At 40.1% G+C, this 21,460-nt stretch overlaps 1 protein-coding gene across 1 annotated transcript in view; it reads left to right on the top strand.

The window, feature by feature from the left end:
- Positions 1-9,495: 9,495 nt before the first annotated feature.
- LOC140381001 (SH2 domain-containing adapter protein F) overlaps positions 9,496-21,460 on the top strand; it is a 76,129-nt gene continuing 64,164 nt past the window's right edge. The window contains exon 1 of the mRNA XM_072465004.1: positions 9,496-10,157. Within this exon, the coding sequence (XP_072321105.1) occupies positions 9,729-10,157 (429 nt within the window). The 5' untranslated portion in view covers positions 9,496-9,728. The remainder of the gene's footprint in view (positions 10,158-21,460) is intronic.

The raw sequence follows: 21,460 nt of genomic DNA, 5'->3' as shown, positions 1-21,460 counted from the left end.
ACAGATCTGGGCCTCATAAAAGGGAAATCTACGGCACGTTAGTCTGGTGTGTATCCAGCCCAAAGCTTGTGATTTAATAAGTGAAAAGACTGGTTTACATAGGCGCTTTATGAAGAGATAACAGTGTGCGCCACCATAGTTTCAGAGAGAAAAAGACCTTAGAGACAATAAAACTCAGAGTGACTTTAATTGTCCATATGGTACTGTTAAATATGCAAAGCTACTGTTGCACGGAAGGGAAAATGTTTTATTTTTTACTGTAAATATGCATCAAAGAGCATCTAGTTAAATGCTAGACAAATGAATATATTGCAGAGAGCCCAGTATAACAGTGGATATACAACACTCTTGCTGGCAGAGTATTTTTAGATTTAAAAGTACATAATCATAGGTTTCACACTATTGTTGTTGAAATATGCATCTCTGGTCGTGTTCTGTGTCTTGTGTTTTCTTGCTTTTGGTTTTTATACTTTAAACACTGAAAAAATAAAAGAAAGAAGCATTTGTAACGTTGCATACTGGATCTAATGCCAGCAACCTTCCGTTAAGACGATTTTTTTTTAGCTTGGTCGATACAAATTCCCAGTATACACTTAACATTTGTCAATCAAAATCTCCAAACATGAGCTTAAATTGAGACACATGATTTTTTATAAGTGGAAACAAAAAAAAAGAAAACAACAAAACATTTGCCACTGCTATTACTGTAAAATTGTAAAAATATACATCTATAATCTGACTCTGCGTGTATGAAACAGAAATCGAATCATTTCTGTGTGCTGTGATCCATTGCTGAAGCCGTCTCCGTTATCTTATCACTGGAGTGGAGAAGCTGAGACAGTGTGCCCTGTATTGTTCGGGTTAACAACCTGAAACGGGTCAGTGCCTCTGGATAACAGGGTTTGAAGGTTCCTGTCACACTGTTCAAAAATAAATGCAAATAAGACCTTTGTGAGCTGGTACAGTGGCTGAGAAGTGGGAAAAGAAATCTCCTTCCATAACGATATCACCCTCTGTTTGAGCTGGCGTAAATATATGATTGTGACATTTTCTCAAGTATGAATGTTTCTTTTTTGAGTTCCTGTACAACTGCAAAACCCCCACTAAAACACTGAAAACTGACCCAAGTTTATAACTGACTCATGCCTATGAGCTTTTGTCTCAATCTAATGCAGTGTGTGTCATAACCATCTTATAAAGTATTTAAGTAACAGTGGCCATTTTCCTCATTTAAAAGCACATTACTGTAACTTAGTCAGGTCAAACATGGTTCACATTTAAACTAAATAAAGCTGAACAAAAACGGCTCAAGGACTCAAAAGCCTCATCATGACACAAACGTGAAATAGGTTTTTTTACGTATTTACTTTGGAGTTGGAATTATGTCGTCCAACTGCTGTCTTTAAACGGTCTACTATGTGTTAAATAGTATGGAGGAACCGCTACCTACTTCTCTCCCATGTTCTGCCAGAAATGTTCCACTTTCCTGTAGAAAATGCCTAAAGATATTGCTGCCTAATTGAGCACAACTTCTTCGCTCACCTGTCTTCACCGCAGCAGGACGAAGACCCCAGCTCGTGCTTTGGGTGCAATGAGGCCGTGGTTTTGGCTTCCAATGGCGAGTCATCAACCACTAAGCGCCCTGGACATCCTGCCTCTGCCATTACCGCCACACATCCGTCATCTTCAGGGGGTAATCATCCCTTCGAAAACACCGCTTCTATAGTGTCTCTGGGCTATGTGCGTTGAGGAAATTACTTATCATTCACACTTCTTTGCTCATCAAATACTGTCAGTCTCGCCCTATTTTTTTTTAACCAAAAGCCATCTTGCTTCCTCTCTCTTTCCTGCCTGTTGTACCTTTTGGAACATAAAGCGAAGATGAGGAGGCTATTGTCTTGCGATAATTTCCCCGGAGAAGCCCATTGAATGTCAGTGAACTGTGTCTAATTTGTCTGGGAAGGTGTGAGGGAACTACTGGAGAATGCAGCGTGCTCATGTTTAGTGGCATGTGTAATCTCGCTGTGGATTCATCAGCATCTGCGCTTTTTCTACCAAAACACAAGCATTGTTTTTGTGTGTGAATGCCAAATTACCTGTGTCTGCAAAGACTAAGAGCTGTGTTAATGACAGCTATTATGCACCTGGCAAGTGAATAAAGTCTTTTGCATGGCCTAAAAAGACATTTGAGGACTGTGTTACGCTGGAGAGATGGAAGATCCACCTTTGTTTCAGTCGTTTTATGCTGACTATGCTTGGTTTTATTATTAGAGTCAGATGGGCTAATTTAAATTTAGTTTTAGGTCAGAAATAATGTTGATGGTTGCTGCCCCAGTGGGTGACTGGTCTAAAGCCGGGAGTCCACTGCATTATTTTGCAATTTCTGCGATGAAAGATTATTAATAGAGAAGGAAATACTTAGTCTTGACTCAAAAACATGTGTCATACGTCTCACTGTATGAAATGGAAGATAATTTAACTTAGAATCATCATGAGATCAAAGGCTAACCCACTGATTTTGGAATCGAAGTGAGCCCCAATCTCTCTTTGGAATGTTTGGCCCGTAGGCTTTATTTGACAGGACAGTGTTGTGTGAGATGGGAGTGAGACTGGGGAATGACATGCAGCAAATTGTTGAGAGCCGATTTCAAACTCACAGCGCTGGGGCCAGCCCTGCACGGCAGGCATAACGGCCGTCCACTCGACCATGAGCCGCACGCAATCCATCTCTTTCAAATGTGACCCACTGTAAACACAAGCACAATGCAGAAGAGCTCAGCCATGAACGGGGCCATATTTCTCTTTCACTTTTACAAGAGCAAAACAACACTAGCATGTCGCGTGGATCAATTCCCGGCCTTTGCTGAATGTCCTCTCTGCTCATCACCTTACATTTCGTTACACACGCTCCTGTAAACACAGAAAGGATTAGGTTTTAGAGCCAAAATCACCTCCACCACCTGGATTTGTATAAATAGTGCTGACAGAGAAATACATTACCACAAGAGCTGTATTTTCTGTCAAGATGATTGCTAATACAAATACAACCGAGGAATTAAAAAGACATTCAACAACATTCAGTACCCTAGACTAGAGGAATTAGAGATTAACTTTTGTTTTCAAAGTTTTAAGGACAACTTAAATAAATTAGCTGAATCAATACACAATTATAAGACAAACAAGTTATTGATAGACCAACACTTCCAAGCCAACCATAACATTGAATCGCGCCACCTGGATCAATACGAAATTAATGCAGTCACTGAGGCCTTTTTAACATATTATTGAAAGAAACTCATGGCTACACATCATGGCCGCGGTGAGCTGAACACAGACGCATCTGCTTTCTCATTTTCATTGTCAAAATGTGTCCTGCTTTAGCCATTAGGAACACACTCTAAATTAAAGTGCTGCAATTCCAGGATTAGCTTGGCAATTAATTATCAAGCGAAGCTATCAGCGCTGTTTGTCTTGAGTTGTTTTCCCAGCAGCCCACATGCATTCATTGAACACAAATGCGGGGCAGGCAGGCACACAGATGCTATTGTTCAAACATTCATATTAGGCGAGAGTGAAATATGCTGTCATTACTCTGAAAAGACGTCCGTCGAGACCAAACCGAGCCACATCCTTCAATTCTTACTCTAAAAATTGGCCTGGAAGCTTTTAGGCTGTAATAGGTAGTGGCATGTGCACAGCTAGCCACTTGTGCCACATTACCATGACAATAGAAGCTTTGGAAGTGGCTGCTGGGTAACATTTTTTCATTTTACTCCTCTAAATTTGGCAAATACCCTGAGAGTTAGGTGTTAGTTAGTTAGTGTGTGCGTGTGCGTGTGCGTGTGCGTGTGCGTGCGTGTGTGTGTGTGTGTGTGTGTGTGCAAATACTACAGTGGCAAAAATATTGATTATTCATAGTTTTTGGGTATTTATCACCGGCTATAACTTAATACTTCAGGGTATTATTGCTCATCTCCTAAAATTAAACACCATTTTTCATACGCATACAACAGACGTTCCAAAAGAGAGACATGGAAACCAGCCACGGTCTGCCCGCACAGCTGGAGCGTGTTTTTGTCCAGGAGAGATATTAGAAAATTAAAACTGTGGGAAGTGAGTTAGATCTTACCAGCCTCCAGCATGGCAACCACTACTAGTTGAACGAGTGGCATTTCACACTTTGGTAATTGTACTTGAATAATGACATTCAAGGTGAAACATGACTGACATAATAATCATTTACTTAATGTGAGGATAAGAGGAAGTAAAAGGGGAAATTAGATGTGATGAGGATAATAACACTGAATTAAATACTTATAATTCTGCACACTGACTGTCATTGTGAACTGATTCTTTTGAATGTGAATTGTGAATTTTAAAAACTCTGTAGAATTGGTATAAGTTGAGGTCTATAGTCTAAGCTGAGTTAAACATATCAAGCATATTTATATTCATAAGATAAAATCATCAAGAAATAGTTACTTATAGGGATGGACCAAGATATCTTATCACAAGATACAATTGCCATAAGACTGTGCACACATGTGGCCAATTATTTTGGGAGCGTTTTTACAAAAGAAAGAATAAGTGTTGGCGAGGCACCTCTTGAAACAGTAGTTTAAAAAATGTGAGGCCAAAATTGTCAACTGAACTACAAAATGTATTTCTTATAGTCAAAATCTAATCATTCTTATGCATCCAATCTTGTTGTGGACATTGTGTTTTGTCCCATAGTTACTTATCATTGTTTTTCTCCATATTATATTACTACTGGTGCAATTCTAAATGGTTTAATCCATAACACATTAAAATGTCCTCGAGCTTAAACTTGTGCAGTCTCTTTCAAGTAGTCAGACAGCCCTATTGCATTGAAGTTCCCAGCATCTCTGACCACACAGCCACACTCTCATTAATAGGCAGCGAATCCTCGTACTTCATGGCTTGGATCATATCAAAGTCGGTGGCATACTTACAGGGTTCAAAAGGTAAAATGTCGTCTGCAGTGCCATCGTTTGTGACTATATTTATGGCTGGAAGACGGAGTAATGGAGGAAATATGAGACTAGCAGAAATATTTAGGATGATGTAGGCATGCATCCTATGAATAATGATTAGGTCTGCAAGTTCTACCCTCCCATGAGAGTAGTATAGTATATATGGCAGTCTATATTTAGATGGTTTAAGCCAATACAAAGAGACAGTACTTGGATATGTGTATGTTGAAGTACGTATGAAACGCTAGACAACACATTTCACTAAAATGTAGTGATGATATTTAGGATTTTATTAAACATCTTGCATGGTTGTCCCCAGTTTGACCATTTTTGTGAAGTTATAATGTTACTTCCTGGTTGGACATGGGCAGCAAATATGACACATGTAGAGGTACTACCACAACTCAGTTACTTAGCAACCACACTGAAAATAAGAGCCAAAATCCACATAAATTACACATCAGTTATGATTTGACAATGAATATTACCTGATTACACCTTTATTTTGTTGAATGCTCATTTAAATGGTCTCTGTGTATCCAATGGCACGTCACACATTGATTACTTAGGTAGAGGGATGCCATTTAGAACTCAGCTCTACTTCCGATAATTTTTAAGTTTATATTATCACATTTTCTTCACAAACGGCACCTTCACATCTCTGAATCTTCTATTTATTTATTTTTCCAGTCGGCCAACGCCTGTGTGTTGGCCTTTGTCTCTATGGGTATAATATTGAGTAGGCTGGATTTACAGGAGGATAGTTTCCTCTGTCAGGTTGGAAGCCATTATCAGTAACACAATGTAAATGTACTGAGGTTACATGGACCTTATTGTCGGCTAAATCAGGTTAGCATTATGTCCTGATCCTCCTTGCAACACAGTTTCTCTTCATAAATTGATTAATTTGTGCTGGCCCAGCTTTTCTGAAACTAAAGTTGACAACCTTGCTGTTATGTCAGGAAGCACTAAGAGCTATGAGCTTTCATTTAGAAAGTGAACAGTGCAGTCCAGATGAAAGATAAGAACTGCTGAGGTCCTCTTCCTGAGGTGGTGAGACAAGCCTCGACTCTGACTGGGGGTGTTCAACTCTAGGATAAAACAACTTAGCTGCGCTTATGACTGAAGGAATTATTAATATTCTTTTAAATTTGACATTATTTAATGTGTCTAGTTATCATTTTGTTTTATGTATTATTATGACTGTATGATGATTCCTGTATAGTGATTGTAATGTAAAGCACTTTGAATTGCTGTGGTATATGAATTGTGCAATTTAAATAAATGGATTGATTTAGGTTAAACTTTTTGGTCATTTTTAAAAAAAATCAGACTTGAATGGACATAGGCTACATCTTTACCACTGCTTTGTTTGGTATTGTCATTGCAGTGAACATTATGTAAATGTGCAGCTTGTCTGTTGAATACATTTTGCCTAAATTCCACATTATTTAGTGCACAGATGATGATGCCCACAATATAATGTACCTTTCATGTAGGCCTACTTCATGTTGAAAGAAGGATCCAAACTAGTTCCCAATGATTTAATACATAATACCTGCACTCTGACCTTGTAATGTCCCAGATGTATAGTGATCTAGTTATCAAGATTAATGTCTTGCTGTGGGCGAAATTGTTCCTTTCAAGTGCAGTAAAACTGAGCTGGTCAGATTTCTGTGGTGCAACTCAGAGTGCAACATTGGCAGGATTTCAGGGCACAAGTAATGGGTTTTGCACAAAGTGTCTCTCCCGGAGGACTGCCAGGGTTAAACTCTGCTCTGCCTCAGGACAATGACTTGCACAAGTTCTATGTGTATATAAATTATTATTAAAAAGATATGTAGCTTCATAAAAGCTTGCTGTATTGCAGCTATTACTCCTGATAATAAAGACGACTTCATTTATTATCACTTTAAGTATGTTATCTTTGAGATTTAGCGCAGCCTTAAGTACCATTATCATAGTCAGTTGACCAAATTTGTTTGCAAATCTACATGTTTTAGTGTGTGACACATAAACTACTGCACTGGTCATTTGCACTGTGATTTGCAATTTAAATTGATTGCAGAGGCCACCAGAGAAGAATAACTTAAATAACTTAAAGCCTGCACATGGTACAAGGTGGTCTATTAACAATAAGCCAAATAGGACCATTTCCCCCAAAACACAGGCTACGTAACTATAGGCTAAAGACATTCACATGTTCAGTGGTTTCAAAATGTTATATAAAGCTATATGCTGTTTAATTTAACCTAAAGGTTACCGTAATGGACATTTTGCTTTGAGGGCAGACTACTTCTCCCACAGAAGTTTCCTCCTGGCGTCAGTCCGGTAATATAACACATCCAGGAGTCAGTCCGGTAATATAATGGTAATATAACGCATACATGAGTCTGTCCGGTAGTATAACACAGGAGTCTGTCCGGTAGTATAATACATGAGTCTGTCCGGTAGTATAACACATGAGTCTGTCCGGTAGTATAACACATGAGTCTGTCCGGTAGTATAACACATGAGTCTGTCCGGTAGTATAACACATGAGTCTGTCCGGTAGTATAATACATGAGTCTGTCCGGTAGTATAATACATGAGTCTGTCCGGTAGTATAACACATGAGTCTGTCCGGTAGTATAACACATGAGTCTGTCCGGTAGTATAACACATGAGTCTGTCCGGTAGTATAATACATGAGTCTGTCCGGTAGTGTAACACATGAGTCTGTCCGGTAGTATAACACAGGAGTCTGTCCGGTAGTATAACACATGAGTCTGTCCGGTAGTATAATACATGAGTCTGTCCGGTAGTGTAACACATGAGTCTGTCCGGTAGTATAACACATGAGTCTGTCCGGTAGTATAATACATGAGTCTGTCCGGTAGTGTAACACATGAGTCTGTCCGGTAGTATAACACATGAGTCTGTCCGGTAGTATAACACATGAGTCTGTCCGGTAGTATAACACATGAGTCTGTCCGGTAGTATAACACAGGAGTCTGTCCGGTAGTATAACACATGAGTCTGTCCGGTAGTATAACACATGAGTCTGTCCGGTAGTATAACACAGGAGTCTGTCCGGTAGTATAACACATGAGTCTGTCCGGTAGTATAACACAGGAGTCTGTCCGGTAGTATAACACATGAGTCTGTCCGGTAGTGTAACACATGAGTCTGTCCGGTAGTATAATACATGAGTCTGTCCGGTAGTATAACACATGAGTCTGTCCGGTAGTATAATACATGAGTCTGTCCGGTAGTATAACACATGAGTCTGTCCGGTAGTATAACACATGAGTCTGTCCGGTAGTATAACACATGAGTCTGTCCGGTAGTATAACACATGAGTCTGTCCGGTAGTATAATACATGAGTCTGTCCGGTAGTATAATACATGAGTCTGTCCGGTAGTGTAACACATGAGTCTGTCCGGTAGTATAACACATGAGTCTGTCCGGTAGTATAATACATGAGTCTGTCCGGTAGTATAATACATGAGTCTGTCCGGTAGTGTAACACATGAGTCTGTCCGGTAGTGTAACACATGAGTCTGTCCGGTAGTATAACACATGAGTCTGTCCGGTAGTATAACACATGAGTCTGTCCGGTAGTATAACACAGGAGTCTGTCCGGTAGTATAATACATGAGTCTGTCCGGTAGTATAATACATGAGTCTGTCCGGTAGTGTAACACATGAGTCTGTCCGGTAGTGTAACACATGAGTCTGTCCGGTAGTATAACACATGAGTCTGTCCGGTAGTATAACACATGAGTCTGTCCGGTAGTATAACACAGGAGTCTGTCCGGTAGTATAACACATGAGTCTGTCCGGTAGTATAATACATGAGTCTGTCCGGTAGTATAACACATGAGTCTGTCCGGTAGTATAATACATGAGTCTGTCCGGTAGTATAAGACATGAGTCTGTCCGGTAGTATAACACATGAGTCTGTCCGGTAGTATAATACATGAGTCTGTCCGGTAGTATAAGACATGAGTCTGTCCGGTAGTATAACACATGAGTCTGTCCGGTAGTATAATACATGAGTCTGTCCGGTAGTATAACACATGAGTCTGTCCGGTAGTATAACACATGAGTCTGTCCGGTAGTATAACACATGAGTCTGTCCGGTAGTATAACACATGAGTCTGTCCGGTAGTATAACACATGAGTCTGTCCGGTAGTGTAACACATGAGTCTGTCCGGTAGTATAACACATGAGTCTGTCCGGTAGTATAACACATGAGTCTGTCCGGTAGTATAATACATGAGTCTGTCCGGTAGTATAACACATGAGTCTGTCCGGTAGTATAATACATGAGTCTGTCCGGTAGTATAACACAGGAGTCTGTCCGGTAGTGTAACACATGAGTCTGTCCGGTAGGGGGCAGTGGATGTTCTCAGGTGGGCGAGCAGGTTGAGGGGGCGTGTTCCTCTGGCACGAGCTCCCATGTTGCTCCGCGGAGAAGCCCGACGTGAGGGAGCAGCGGGCGCTGTGAGAGCGCGTGTGTGTGTGTGACAGACCCGGCGGAGCTCCTAAAAGTGTCTGCGGGAGCGCCTCGGCGTCAGGCGCGCTCCTTACGCACCCGCACGGGACAACACTGGCGACACGCGCGGACACCGGAGAGTCAGCTGCGCGCGACCCGGGAGCACACTTTGACCAACACTCTCGGGGAAGCGGCGGCAGAAAGGCTGGGACTAAACTACATTCACTGACCTTTGAGCGATGCACTGGCAGCATGGCCAAGTGGTTCAAGGAGCACCTCGGATTCAAAACTACCAAAGCACCCCCTCCGGCGCCTCCGAAGAAGGACTACAGTCCCGGGGTGACCGGGGCGCCAGGCTACCCGAGCTCCAGGGGGGCGACGTTCCCCTCCGCCGCGCAGCCGGACATCCTCGCCGCTTACAAAATACAAAAGGAACTGGACTTCGAGGACCCGTACACTCCCGGTGGAAACATTTCCTTCGGCTCGAGTTTGAACGCCGTGAGTTCGCCGGATATCAAATACGTTTCACCCACGCACAGACTCATCAAGGTGGAAAGTGTGGAAAAGAGCAGCGCGGCGGCGGCACCGGGCGGCACCGTCACCCAGGCGGTGGCAGCGGGCGGCGGGGGCGTTAAATCCCCCACCTCACCTCCCACGGAGCACGACAACAACAAGGACAAGGTGGGTGAGGGAAAGTGTGCGAAACAGTTTGAAATGTGGGACATAACTTCATATTTAACTTCATATTTAACTTTGAGTTTAAGACGAAACGAAATTAGCCCTTCTCAGGAGCAGGTGCTATTAATTAGTGCTAATGAGCTGCACAAACGCGAGCTTCTTTTTTATTAATGGCGCGAGCTCCTCCTGGATGAAGCGCTTGACCTACTCACGGTGACTCAAGGAATGAATTGTTACAACCGGCAGAACTCGTTATCACAACGGTCTGCGAGTGTTGCGACATCCCGCTCCGTCTGTCTAATCACTAACCTGCCGTTCAAGTTAAGGAGTGCTGCCTGTGGAGGGAAGAACTGTAGTGAAGGCTCCAAAACACGGCCCACAAGCTCAGAATGACAAAAGGTTTGTTATTGCCATTGCCAAAGAACAGGATTCACAAACATAAGAACTTTGTCTGGTGATTCGGTGCAACAGAAAACGATGAACAATGATCAAACAATCTATGTAAAGTCAAAAAGAATGGCTTGTTATTGCTGCTTTTTACTTGCAAAGTGTGACTGAACTTTGTCCATAGACGGATTTCTTCACAAGTTAAAAATAATAATAAGAACACTTACGTTTTTGTAACTGTATTGATTATCAGAATCAGAAATGGTTTATTGCTATTGTCAATGAACAGAATTCACAAACATAGGAACTTGGTGATTTGGTGAAACATAAAACAATAAGTCAAAACGAGGAACAATTTAAATCTACAATGGGATAAGAATAACAATAAGCTATCAGATAAAAAAAATAAAAGATTCAAAATAAAAAATGGGCTTAATATGCACACAAATTTAGATATACATTTGCAGTGCAGTGAGTGATTCAATTATGGTTAAAGTGACAGTGATTAGGAAGTATGAGATGTTGTATGCACACTCGTTTAGGGGACTTGCACTTATTTCTCTCGTTCTTTCTACATTCTGAAGGCCACACATTTTTGGATGTTAGTCTGAAGAGTTTGAGCCTGTCATACCATGTCTCCTCGGCTCAGTCTTCACACAGTCCTCCCCCTCTCGTCGTTGATAGTTTTGAGCCTCTCCATTATGTGCAGAGCGACTCCACGCACATGCATGTTGTGTCTTGGAGCCCCGTGTCATGTTGGGCGCCTGTGGAATCCACGCACACTTGCTCATGTTGAGAAACCCGAGCTTTTTTGAAGTCGGCCAGGTTAAGGATGTACAGTGTGATGAGTGTACGTGTCCCGAGGAATGTTTCAGTGTGTACAAGGCCCGCAGAGGAATAACACGCTCATGCGAAAATCCACACCCGTCTCCTCTCTGTCAAGACTGTAGTTTCAAGTCACGTGCGTGCGAATTGCGCGGTCACCCAAACTCGCCTGACTTCCTCCTGGTTTTTGTGTTTGCACGTTCATTCAGTTTGAACATATTCTACATTGTCTGCTGCTGCCTGTCGCGTTTAGGTGCTACTAACGTGTGTGTGTGTGTGTGTGTGTGTGTGTGTGTGTGTGTGTGTGTGTGTGTGTGTGTGTGTGTGTGTGTGTGTGTGTGTGTGTGTGTGTGTGTGTGTGTGTGTGTGTGTGTGTGTGTGTGTGTGTGTGTGTGTGTGTGTGTGTGTGTGTGTGTGTGTGTGTGTGTGTGTGTGTGTGTGTGTGTGTGTGTGTGTGTGTGTGTGTGTGTGTGTGTGTGTGTGTGTGTGTGTGTGTGTGTGTGTGTGTGTGTGTCTCGCTTGTAAAACTCCAGTTTGTTTTCCCACACCACTTTGGCTGCTTTTATAATCATGCATCGGGAAAGTAAGCTGGGCGGGAGGAGTGGCATTTTCACACAACTCCTGCAGCTGTCCTTGCTGATTAAACGGACTGGAGCCGTCTCGTATTTAATCTGAAAACAAGGACAAGCCACTCGTCCTCCTGCCCCACTCAAGCTGGAGTGGAAGAAGGGTCCTCAGGTGTCTGCGCTGTGATTGGCCCCTGCTCCAGTCCTGACTGTAGGGTGCGATCTGGTCCCTGTGACTGACGAGCTGCTGTTTTGGCGAAATTGTCATGCAGTATTTCTGTGCTACTCAAACACATTTTCCCCACCCACTCATCTGATTGGTTAGCTTCTGTTTTGCTCTGAGTGAGTGACAAGTGGATTTAACCAATCGCTGTGAAGTGTGCATGTTCAGGAGGAGCAAATGTCTTTAATTACATCCTTAAGAAAAATAGAAAGTTTACATCAAACTTGATGAAATCAAAATTGTGATCTGACTCCAAGAAAATCCAGTGATATAAATGTTTTGCCATATTGCCCACTCTACCTGACAGGTGGCCCCTGCCTCATTGAGATTGGTCAAATACAGAGCACAAGGATGATAAAGTGAACCTTAATCATAACACACAGTATGTTGAAGCGTCACTGTTGTGGCCCTTAAATGTCAACACACAAATGATGGCAGACAATCTCTGAAGTGTCTTTATCACTGACTAAAGCGTTCTGTTTCTTAGACCTAATGTTCTCCCAAAGCTGTCGTCAGGATTATTGCAGTAAATATCAATTGGTTCAGGCAAATTAAGAAAAAAATCTTTGTAATTAAACCTATTGGTCTCATCTTATTTAAAGCTTGCTTGGAAAATCTCACTAGTTCAAATTGTGTGTATTTGAAACTACGAAGCTGCAAACAAATACTGTAATGTGTTTAATATTGTAAGTACTCAACTCATGAGTCATGTCTTGACATTAGCCTGCGCAGTTGCTCTTGTGTGTATGTCAACAGCGCAGAGGATTGAGAACAAATGCTTTTACACCATCATTGACCAAAACAGGTGGTGAGCATTTGTAACTGATGACAACTGGTGAAATATTTTTTTCTTTTTTCTTTTTCTGTGTGTGTAATGTAAATCTCTTTGTAGCCTTGACAGTTCATTTGCTTCATACCACGGCTGTGCAATTTATGAGTAACATGTATAAAATTAATCAATTCATCATAATTATTGCACCCAATGATAACAAACATTACACAATCAAGAAACTACAATTATTTACGCCGACTATGAAGTGCGCAGAGACATGTGAACGCAGAGACACAAACGTCTGCGAGTGAAACGTTTCTCTCCCTTGTAGAATCCACAGCTTATTTCGTGCTGGATTCAAGTCCTACTTTCATTTCACATTTGTTCTCTTTTATGCAAACAATCCGGATTTCAATTAAGACTGAAATTATATTTGGGGATTATTATATTTTCCATAACCCTACTTCAGTCACATTGCTGTAGAATAATTGTCCCAAGGGAAAGTGGTAAATATTCAGCTCAAATGTTCAAAGACTGAGACGAGACTCACTTTGAAAACTTTTTGATGGGGATTAGAGTTTTCCTCAAAAGCCTTTCTTCTCGGCAGCATCTGTGCCTGGCATGGTAATGGCGTGTAAATCCTTGTTAGAGGTGCTGCAGGTGAGGAGTGTGAAAATGAAGTGGATGCTTCCCTCAGCCCAGTTTCACCCACACTTGTTTAAATGGTCTCAGTGGGAGGACGGTGCCGGCAGTTTGCTGAATAGTGTAATAGTGTTTACTGTGTGTGCGGGAGTCCGACCGGCTCCCGTTTGGGAGACGTTGTGGGAGTTAAATAGCCTCCATCTCCTCAGACGCACACTCTACATGCAGCATCAGCCTGAAATCAGATGGAGACCGTAGCTTCACTAAAACGGCTCCTCGTGAATGCACAGGCCGTAGTGACTGCTTAAAGACTCAGCAAATGCAGCAGTGTCTTAACAGCACGGCTAGGCCACATTGATGTTTTAATTACTTGACTCATGAATGCTAATTATATCAGGGCTCACCTAATGCCTGGAATGCCAATAGCTGCATCGACACAGTTTTTTCACTTTCTCTTATTTACTGAAATGGCAAAGTGGACCAACATTGTCATCTTGTTAAGTTGTAGTTTTTTTTTTTTTTTTTTACACAAGACCGCAAAGAAAAATGCATTGTGTCACTGCCTGGAATACTTTTTCTCTTTAAAAAAAAAAGACTGGTACACAAATAAATCTAACAAGCCAATACTTTTCAGAAACAAATTCAATTCCTTTGAACGCTTGTACATTTATTTGTTTTCTTGTGTAGCAGCTGTACTCAAAATTTAGATACAGAACTACCTCCTGACGAAGGTTTTGATGCAAGAATGCGTATAGTGATACTTTTAAATCATGTTAAATACCTGTATTAAGGCTGAATCTGTTGAGCTGAAAAGGTGAGTTATTCATAAATCCATCAATGCGGACATAAAATTCTAATGCATTTTGTTAATCCACCTAAGGAAAACATCAATTGGTAAACATTTAACACCCTTTTTTGATTAAAAAAAAAACTTTTTTTTTTATTTTTATAGAAAGATACATTGGCTGTCAACAGCTTAAAATGATTAAAAATGTAATGTGCCACTGATTTTCACTCAAAAACCCCCAAATTATTTATATGTTTTTTGAGTGAAAATCAGTGGCACATTACTCATTTTGAATCATTTTAAGCTGTTGACAGCCAATGTATCTTTCTATAAGCATGATCTCCTGATTCATTTTGCCGTTAATGATGCCTAACTCATGCCAGAGTGAAGATCAGCTATCATTCTGTCTCTGCGCTAATTAAAAGGCTCATCTCCTAGCTCATCGCTCCACTCCTCTCCAGACTAACATCTCAAGGACACTACAAAGTGATGGTGGTTTGTTCTCCGTAAACAAAAGCAGTAGTGTGGCGCTGACAGGAGGCAGCCTGGCTTTGAAATGCTCAGTATCACCGCATGCACCTGCTGTTCTTCTCTCAAACCCTGGCAGCTCTGAAGCCGCTGCGGCCCTTTGACAGAGTGATCCCGGGAGCCAGGCTGCACCATCGACTGTATCTATAGAAGCATACTCTTGGATCAGACCACAAGATGCTTGTTGTAGATCCAACAGGCATCGAAAACGACAGATTTCCTCTATCAGTTTATGCCAGGAAAGGCTTTTTTTCTCTCTGTGCTCCAGTTTGCCAGTCAGCAGAAATACTATCTATAAAAAAATAGTTTTTGCGTTCAGACATTTTCATCACTTTGATTCTGGATTCCAAGTTGATTCTGGATGAATTGTTTAAAAGTTTGATGTTAATACTGGATGTGTATGGCTGTTGTGGTAACCACAATATTCCTATACTATATTTCTATGATCACTAAAACCGCAAAAGAGCTCAAGCTACTGTGCTTAATGAAATTTCCGCATTTGCCCGGCATAATTTCATTGGTTAATGAGGAAATACGGTTTCACGCCATCTGCCTTCTAAGAAAACTTTCACCTTGTTCTGCCATCAGGCTCGACTCGAGTCTCGAGCAGACAGGGAATTTTGGGTGCCAATTTACGATGCCTTTGCTTTAAATTAATCTCGTCAATGAGTCAATAAAGACACAGCACAGATGAACCAGCACGGGTGTGGACGACCGAGCATTCTGCACAAACCGCACCATGTTTTAAGCCTACATTAATCCAAACAAAGCAAAGTGTATCGGCTTACAAATAAAGAACTGAAGCTCCAGAGGTGCCTTTTATATCCACCTGAAAGCACAAAGTCTTTGTGTGTAAATCCACGTCAGTCTGTTGTCCGCGTTGAAGCCAAAATGGACATGATCAACACTTCTAATCTGTAATTCTCCTCCTCCTCGGTCCAGGTAAATGTGGCGTGGTTGAAAAAGATGCAGCCAAACGGAGTCCATGAAGAGTTCAGCCAAAATGAAAACACTAAATCTGCCGCCATCCTCCTCCTCCACCCATAAATGTGTAACAAAAGCATAAGCATGTGCTGTGCATCGGTTCCATATATGTGGAAAACAAAAGTGAAACAACTCGAATCAGCTGTGAGTTGGTTTGTTTATAATGAGTTATAATAAGAAATTTCTTGCGCTTTTTAAGATGCCCTTTTTGCTGAATATTGGCCAATAATTTACACACACATACTGTCACTTATGCCTGTCTTTTTGTTGCTATAATTCAAGAATAACTTTAAATCCAATTACATGCATTATTATGGGCCACAAGCCACACTGCATGTACCGCAAACCACAATTAGCAATTGTTTCACCGCGACAGCGCTTTGTAGTGTGAGAAGATTGAGGGATTTATTTTGATCACATTCTGAAATTTGTGTTCATGTTTCAACTTTTAAGACTGGGTATAATGTCCTGCTTATAGGTTTGGCATTATTATTACTGTTGGGTAGAAGTACTGAAGAAAATAGGAGCTATGAATGAGAAACCAAAGTTACACCCAACTCTAAATAAAAGCTTGGGTTGTTGTTGACTAAAGGCATGCCAAGTGCATTGATAAACTAGTTAAGGGAATGCTCTTATAAAAATGTCAACAAGCATGTATACAGATAAGTACATCTTCATAAGTGAAAAAGGCAGATTAAACCGTTCAGTCATTCTCTTAACTCCAGCTAACTATTTTCTTGTCTTCTGCTTTCTGCTGTTTTGCATATAAATCCAGAACTTAATTAGTTGACTATTGACATTGTGTATAGACAGATTCATCGACTTAAATGAGTTTTTAAAATTACTGTCAGATTACTACACATACAGTACTGAGATAAAAGATCATTTGTACTTGCATGTGCTTTATTATACTTTCGAAAAGATGTTGGACCAACGGTCCAAATAAAATGGCATGGAAACAAAAAATGCCTATTGAGATGACGCACACTTCCTTCCTCTCTATTGTCTGCCATACTTTTGAGGTTTGATAATGAGAATGTAGCAAGATTGAATTACAGCCTTGCACAACATACCTATGCCGCAGAGGCGTGGGGAGGAGAAGCAAGTTTAACTGGCCACTCATCGCACATTTCTTGCTTGAACTTTCAAATGTGATTTGCTCTCAATCTTCAATATGTTCTCTGGGCCTTTCACCTGCCTCTCCGCACGTCAGCCGATTTCTCTGTCCATGATGGGAGAAATGTCAAGCACACTCATCAATATCAGCGGCCTCTCCGAGCGCTGTTCTCCTGAGAGCCGACAAATGGAAGAAAACAGCTGGCCCCATCTTGTTTGTTAGAAATACCTATTATAGCAAGATGTAGAGCCCAACTAAGGCCAGAGGAGCCAGGTTGGCCCTCCAATTTACAATTTGCGTCATTCTAATATTTGACTACTTCAATGCAAGGAATATGTTGAACAATAATAAATCACAACCATAGTCTTACAGCCATCATGCTTCTTTATGATGTGCTGTTTAAAGGTGCACTATATAACCTTTTAACAAACTTCCACCACATACTTTTCACCACAGAAATGCCATGGCTTTGCTTGGAATGGTATGGCATTAGATAGATCTTTTTTGAATGTATGTACTACATGTGTTATTAATGCTGTGTGTACTCTAGAAATACAAGAAAATGTAAAGGCCCACTAAAAAATGTGCATTAAAGTTATTGTAATGTTTTTGTCAACTGTAGAAAACTTTTACAAGGGACTAGGGCTGTAAAGAAGTTAATTTCATTATTATTAATAAAATAAAATGCTGCTTGTGCTGTCTCACGTCCCCATCGTGTGCTGTATCTACATTTAGTCGCGTCTAATTTCAGTTCCTCGTTTTATTTTAATTTATTTAATTTTATTCTGATTGTAATGAAACACGCGGCATCTCAGTGCCATGATCTCTATGAGCCAATTTACCTGTGTCTGCCTCCACCATGTCTTGTTCTGCTCCTACTGCACAGACACGCGAGTGTGAGATGCGAAGGAAAGGCGTAAACCATATCATTTAAATGATTAGTAGTCGTAGTAGGCGGATTCATTTGTTAAAATGTGTAATTGCGCAGTTGCCGATCCTACATTTTGTCACCAGTTAAAAGCTTTCAGGGGCTTCTTTAGACCAACTCTAACCATAGTCCTCAGTCTTTATTTATTTGAGACTGGGACTGTGCACAATATACATTAACCTTATCAGAAGAGATCAATTGTACAGGGTTGTAGCTCAAGTGCTAATTTTCACCTGTAGTCCCTGGACAGGCTTATGTTATCTCATTGAGGGACTGAGGGGAGGAGCCTATTGTACATGTTTTAGTGCATTTCAATTCACAACCATAGGCCGATGGTCAGAGAATGCGAAAATTGCATGACCCACAGGTTGCAAACATGTTTTAGTGTGTTTTAAAGGATCATGGAATATGTAGTCATCTTCATTTATTTTGCTCAAGTGAACTGAAAACTACAATTTTTTATTTTTACACAAGTTCGTGCTGTTTAATACAGAGCTGACAAAATATCGTGGACATTTTGCCACATCAATATTGCCAATATTGTTACATCCCTCCTGTCCACAGATCTGACTTGTAATTTTGCCTGCCGGCATTGCTTTCTTGTCTCCATAAAATGCCACACTCAATAACGATAACATCACCATTGTCTCCATGGATACAACCTCCACCAGAAAAGTTACTTAGTGCGCCTTTAACCACACCAACACTCTTTGGTTGTGTACAGTGGGCTTCCAGTGTGATCTAAAGAGGTGTGAAAGAATGTCATGTATTTCCTGAACTATGTGAAATATCCAAACATTTTTTTCAGAGTGAGTCAGACTGTGGCATATGATACAAGCTTATCTTTAGGCTGCAGGGGTTTGTTTTGTTGTCAGCTGTAGCTAGCTACCCTTATTATATCATATTTTGTCAATAGATTTGATTGTCTCCTTTGGGAAATGTGTCCTGACCCATTCATGAACTACTGCACAGTTTGCATAATATATATTTTATTAATAATTTACTAGAATATAGTGTAATCTTCAACACCAAATATAATGGCTTCTGTAGTTTGACCTTGGTGTGCAGTGGGAGACGTGTTAACGTAGTGTCACTGAAGGTAACACCTTTTTAACTTTATAAGAATCCATACACAATACTGCGCTACCATCTGGGATCAAGTGTACTCGAAAAAGGTCAGAGAAGGGCAGCATATTTTGTAACTTCTGACTATGATCCAATAAGCAGTGTAACAACTATGCTCTGAAATCTTCATTGGAAAACTCAAAAACATCAACGATATCTCCTGATGTATACAATTAGATTACCAATCAACTTGTAGCAGTTGTAGCGCAACGTAATGAGAACACGTAATGAGAACACGTAATGAGAACACGTAATGAGAACACGTAATGAGAACACGTAAAGAGAACACATAATGAGAACAAGAAATATTACGAACACGTAATAAGAACACGTAATGATGATAATAACCACAGCACATAATGATGATAATAACCACAGCACATAATGATGATAATAACCACAGCACATAATGATGATAATAACCACAGCACATAATGATGATGATAATAACCACAGCACATAATGATGATGATGATAACCACAGCACATAATGATAATAACCACAGCACATAATGATAATAACCACAGCACATAATGATAATAACCACAGCACATAATGATAATAACCACAGCACATAATGATGATAATAACCACAGCACATAATGATGATAATAACCACAGCACATAATGATGATAATAACCACAGCACATAATGATGATGATAATAACCACAGCACATAATGATGATGATAATAACCACAGCACATAATGATGATGATAATAACCACAGCACATAATGATGATGATAATAACCACAGCACATAATGATGATGATAATAACCACAGCACATAATGATGATGATAATAACCACAGCACATAATGATGATGATAATAACCACAGCACATAATGATGATGATAATAACCACAGCACATAATGATGATGATAATAACCACAGCACATAATGATGATGATAATAACCACAGCACATAATGATAATAACCACAGCACATAATGATAATAACCACAGCACATAATGATAATAACCACAGCACATAATGATGATAATAACCACAGCACATAATGATGATGATAATAACCACAGCACATAATGATGATGATAATAACCACAGCACATAATGATGATGATAATAACCACAGCACATAATGATGATGATAATAACCACAGCACATAATGATGATGATAATAACCACAGCACATAATGATGATGATGATGATAATAACCACAGCACATAATGATGATGATAATAACCACAGCACATAATGATGATGATAATAACCACAGCACATAATGATGATAACCACAGCACATAATGATAATAACCACAGCACATAATGATAATAACCACAGCACATAATGATGATGATAACCACAGCACATAATGATGATAATAACCACAGCACATAATGATGATAATAACCACAGCACATAATGATGATAATAACCACAGCACATAATGATGATAATAACCACAGCACATAATGATGATAATAACCACAGCACATAATGATGATAATAACCACAGCACATAATGATGATGATAACCACAGCACATAATGATGATGATAACCACAGCACATAATGATGATAACCACAGCACATAATGATAATAACCACAGCACATAATGATGATGATAACCACAGCACATAATGATGATGATAACCACAGCACATAATGATGATAATAACCACAGCACATAATGATGATGATAACCACAGCACATAATGATGATGATGATAACCACAGCACATAATGATGATGATAATAACCACAGCACATAATGATGATGATAATAACCACAGCACATAATGATGATGATAATAACCACAGCACATAATGATGATGATAATAACCACAGCACATAATGATGATGATAATAACCACAGCACATAATGATGATGATGATAACCACAGCACATAATGATGATGATAATAACCACAGCACATAATGATGATGATAATAACCACAGCACATAATGATGATGATAATAACCACAGCACATAATGATGATGATAATAACCACAGCACATAATGATGATGATGATGATAACCACAGCACATAATGATGATGATGATGATAACCACAGCACATAATGATGATGATGATAACCACAGCACATAATGATGATGATAACCACAGCACATAATGATGATGATGATAACCACAGCACATAATGATGATGATAACCACAGCACATAATGATGATGATAACCACAGCACATAATGATGATGATAACCACAGCACATAATGATGATGATAACCACAGCACATAATGATGATGATAACCACAGCACATAATGATGATGATAACCACAGCACATAATGATGATGATAACCACAGCACATAATGATGATGATAACCACAGCACATAATGATGATGATAACCACAGCACATAATGATGATGATAACCACAGCACATAATGATGATAATGACCACAGCACATAATGATAA

Source organism: Eucyclogobius newberryi, unplaced genomic scaffold (assembly GCF_026437365.1).
Source record: "Eucyclogobius newberryi isolate DKJ021-1_F unplaced genomic scaffold, fEucNew1.0.hap1 SCAF_5, whole genome shotgun sequence".
Lineage (NCBI taxonomy): Eukaryota > Metazoa > Chordata > Actinopteri > Gobiiformes > Gobiidae > Eucyclogobius > Eucyclogobius newberryi.
This window is presented reverse-complemented; position numbering and strand designations above follow the sequence as displayed.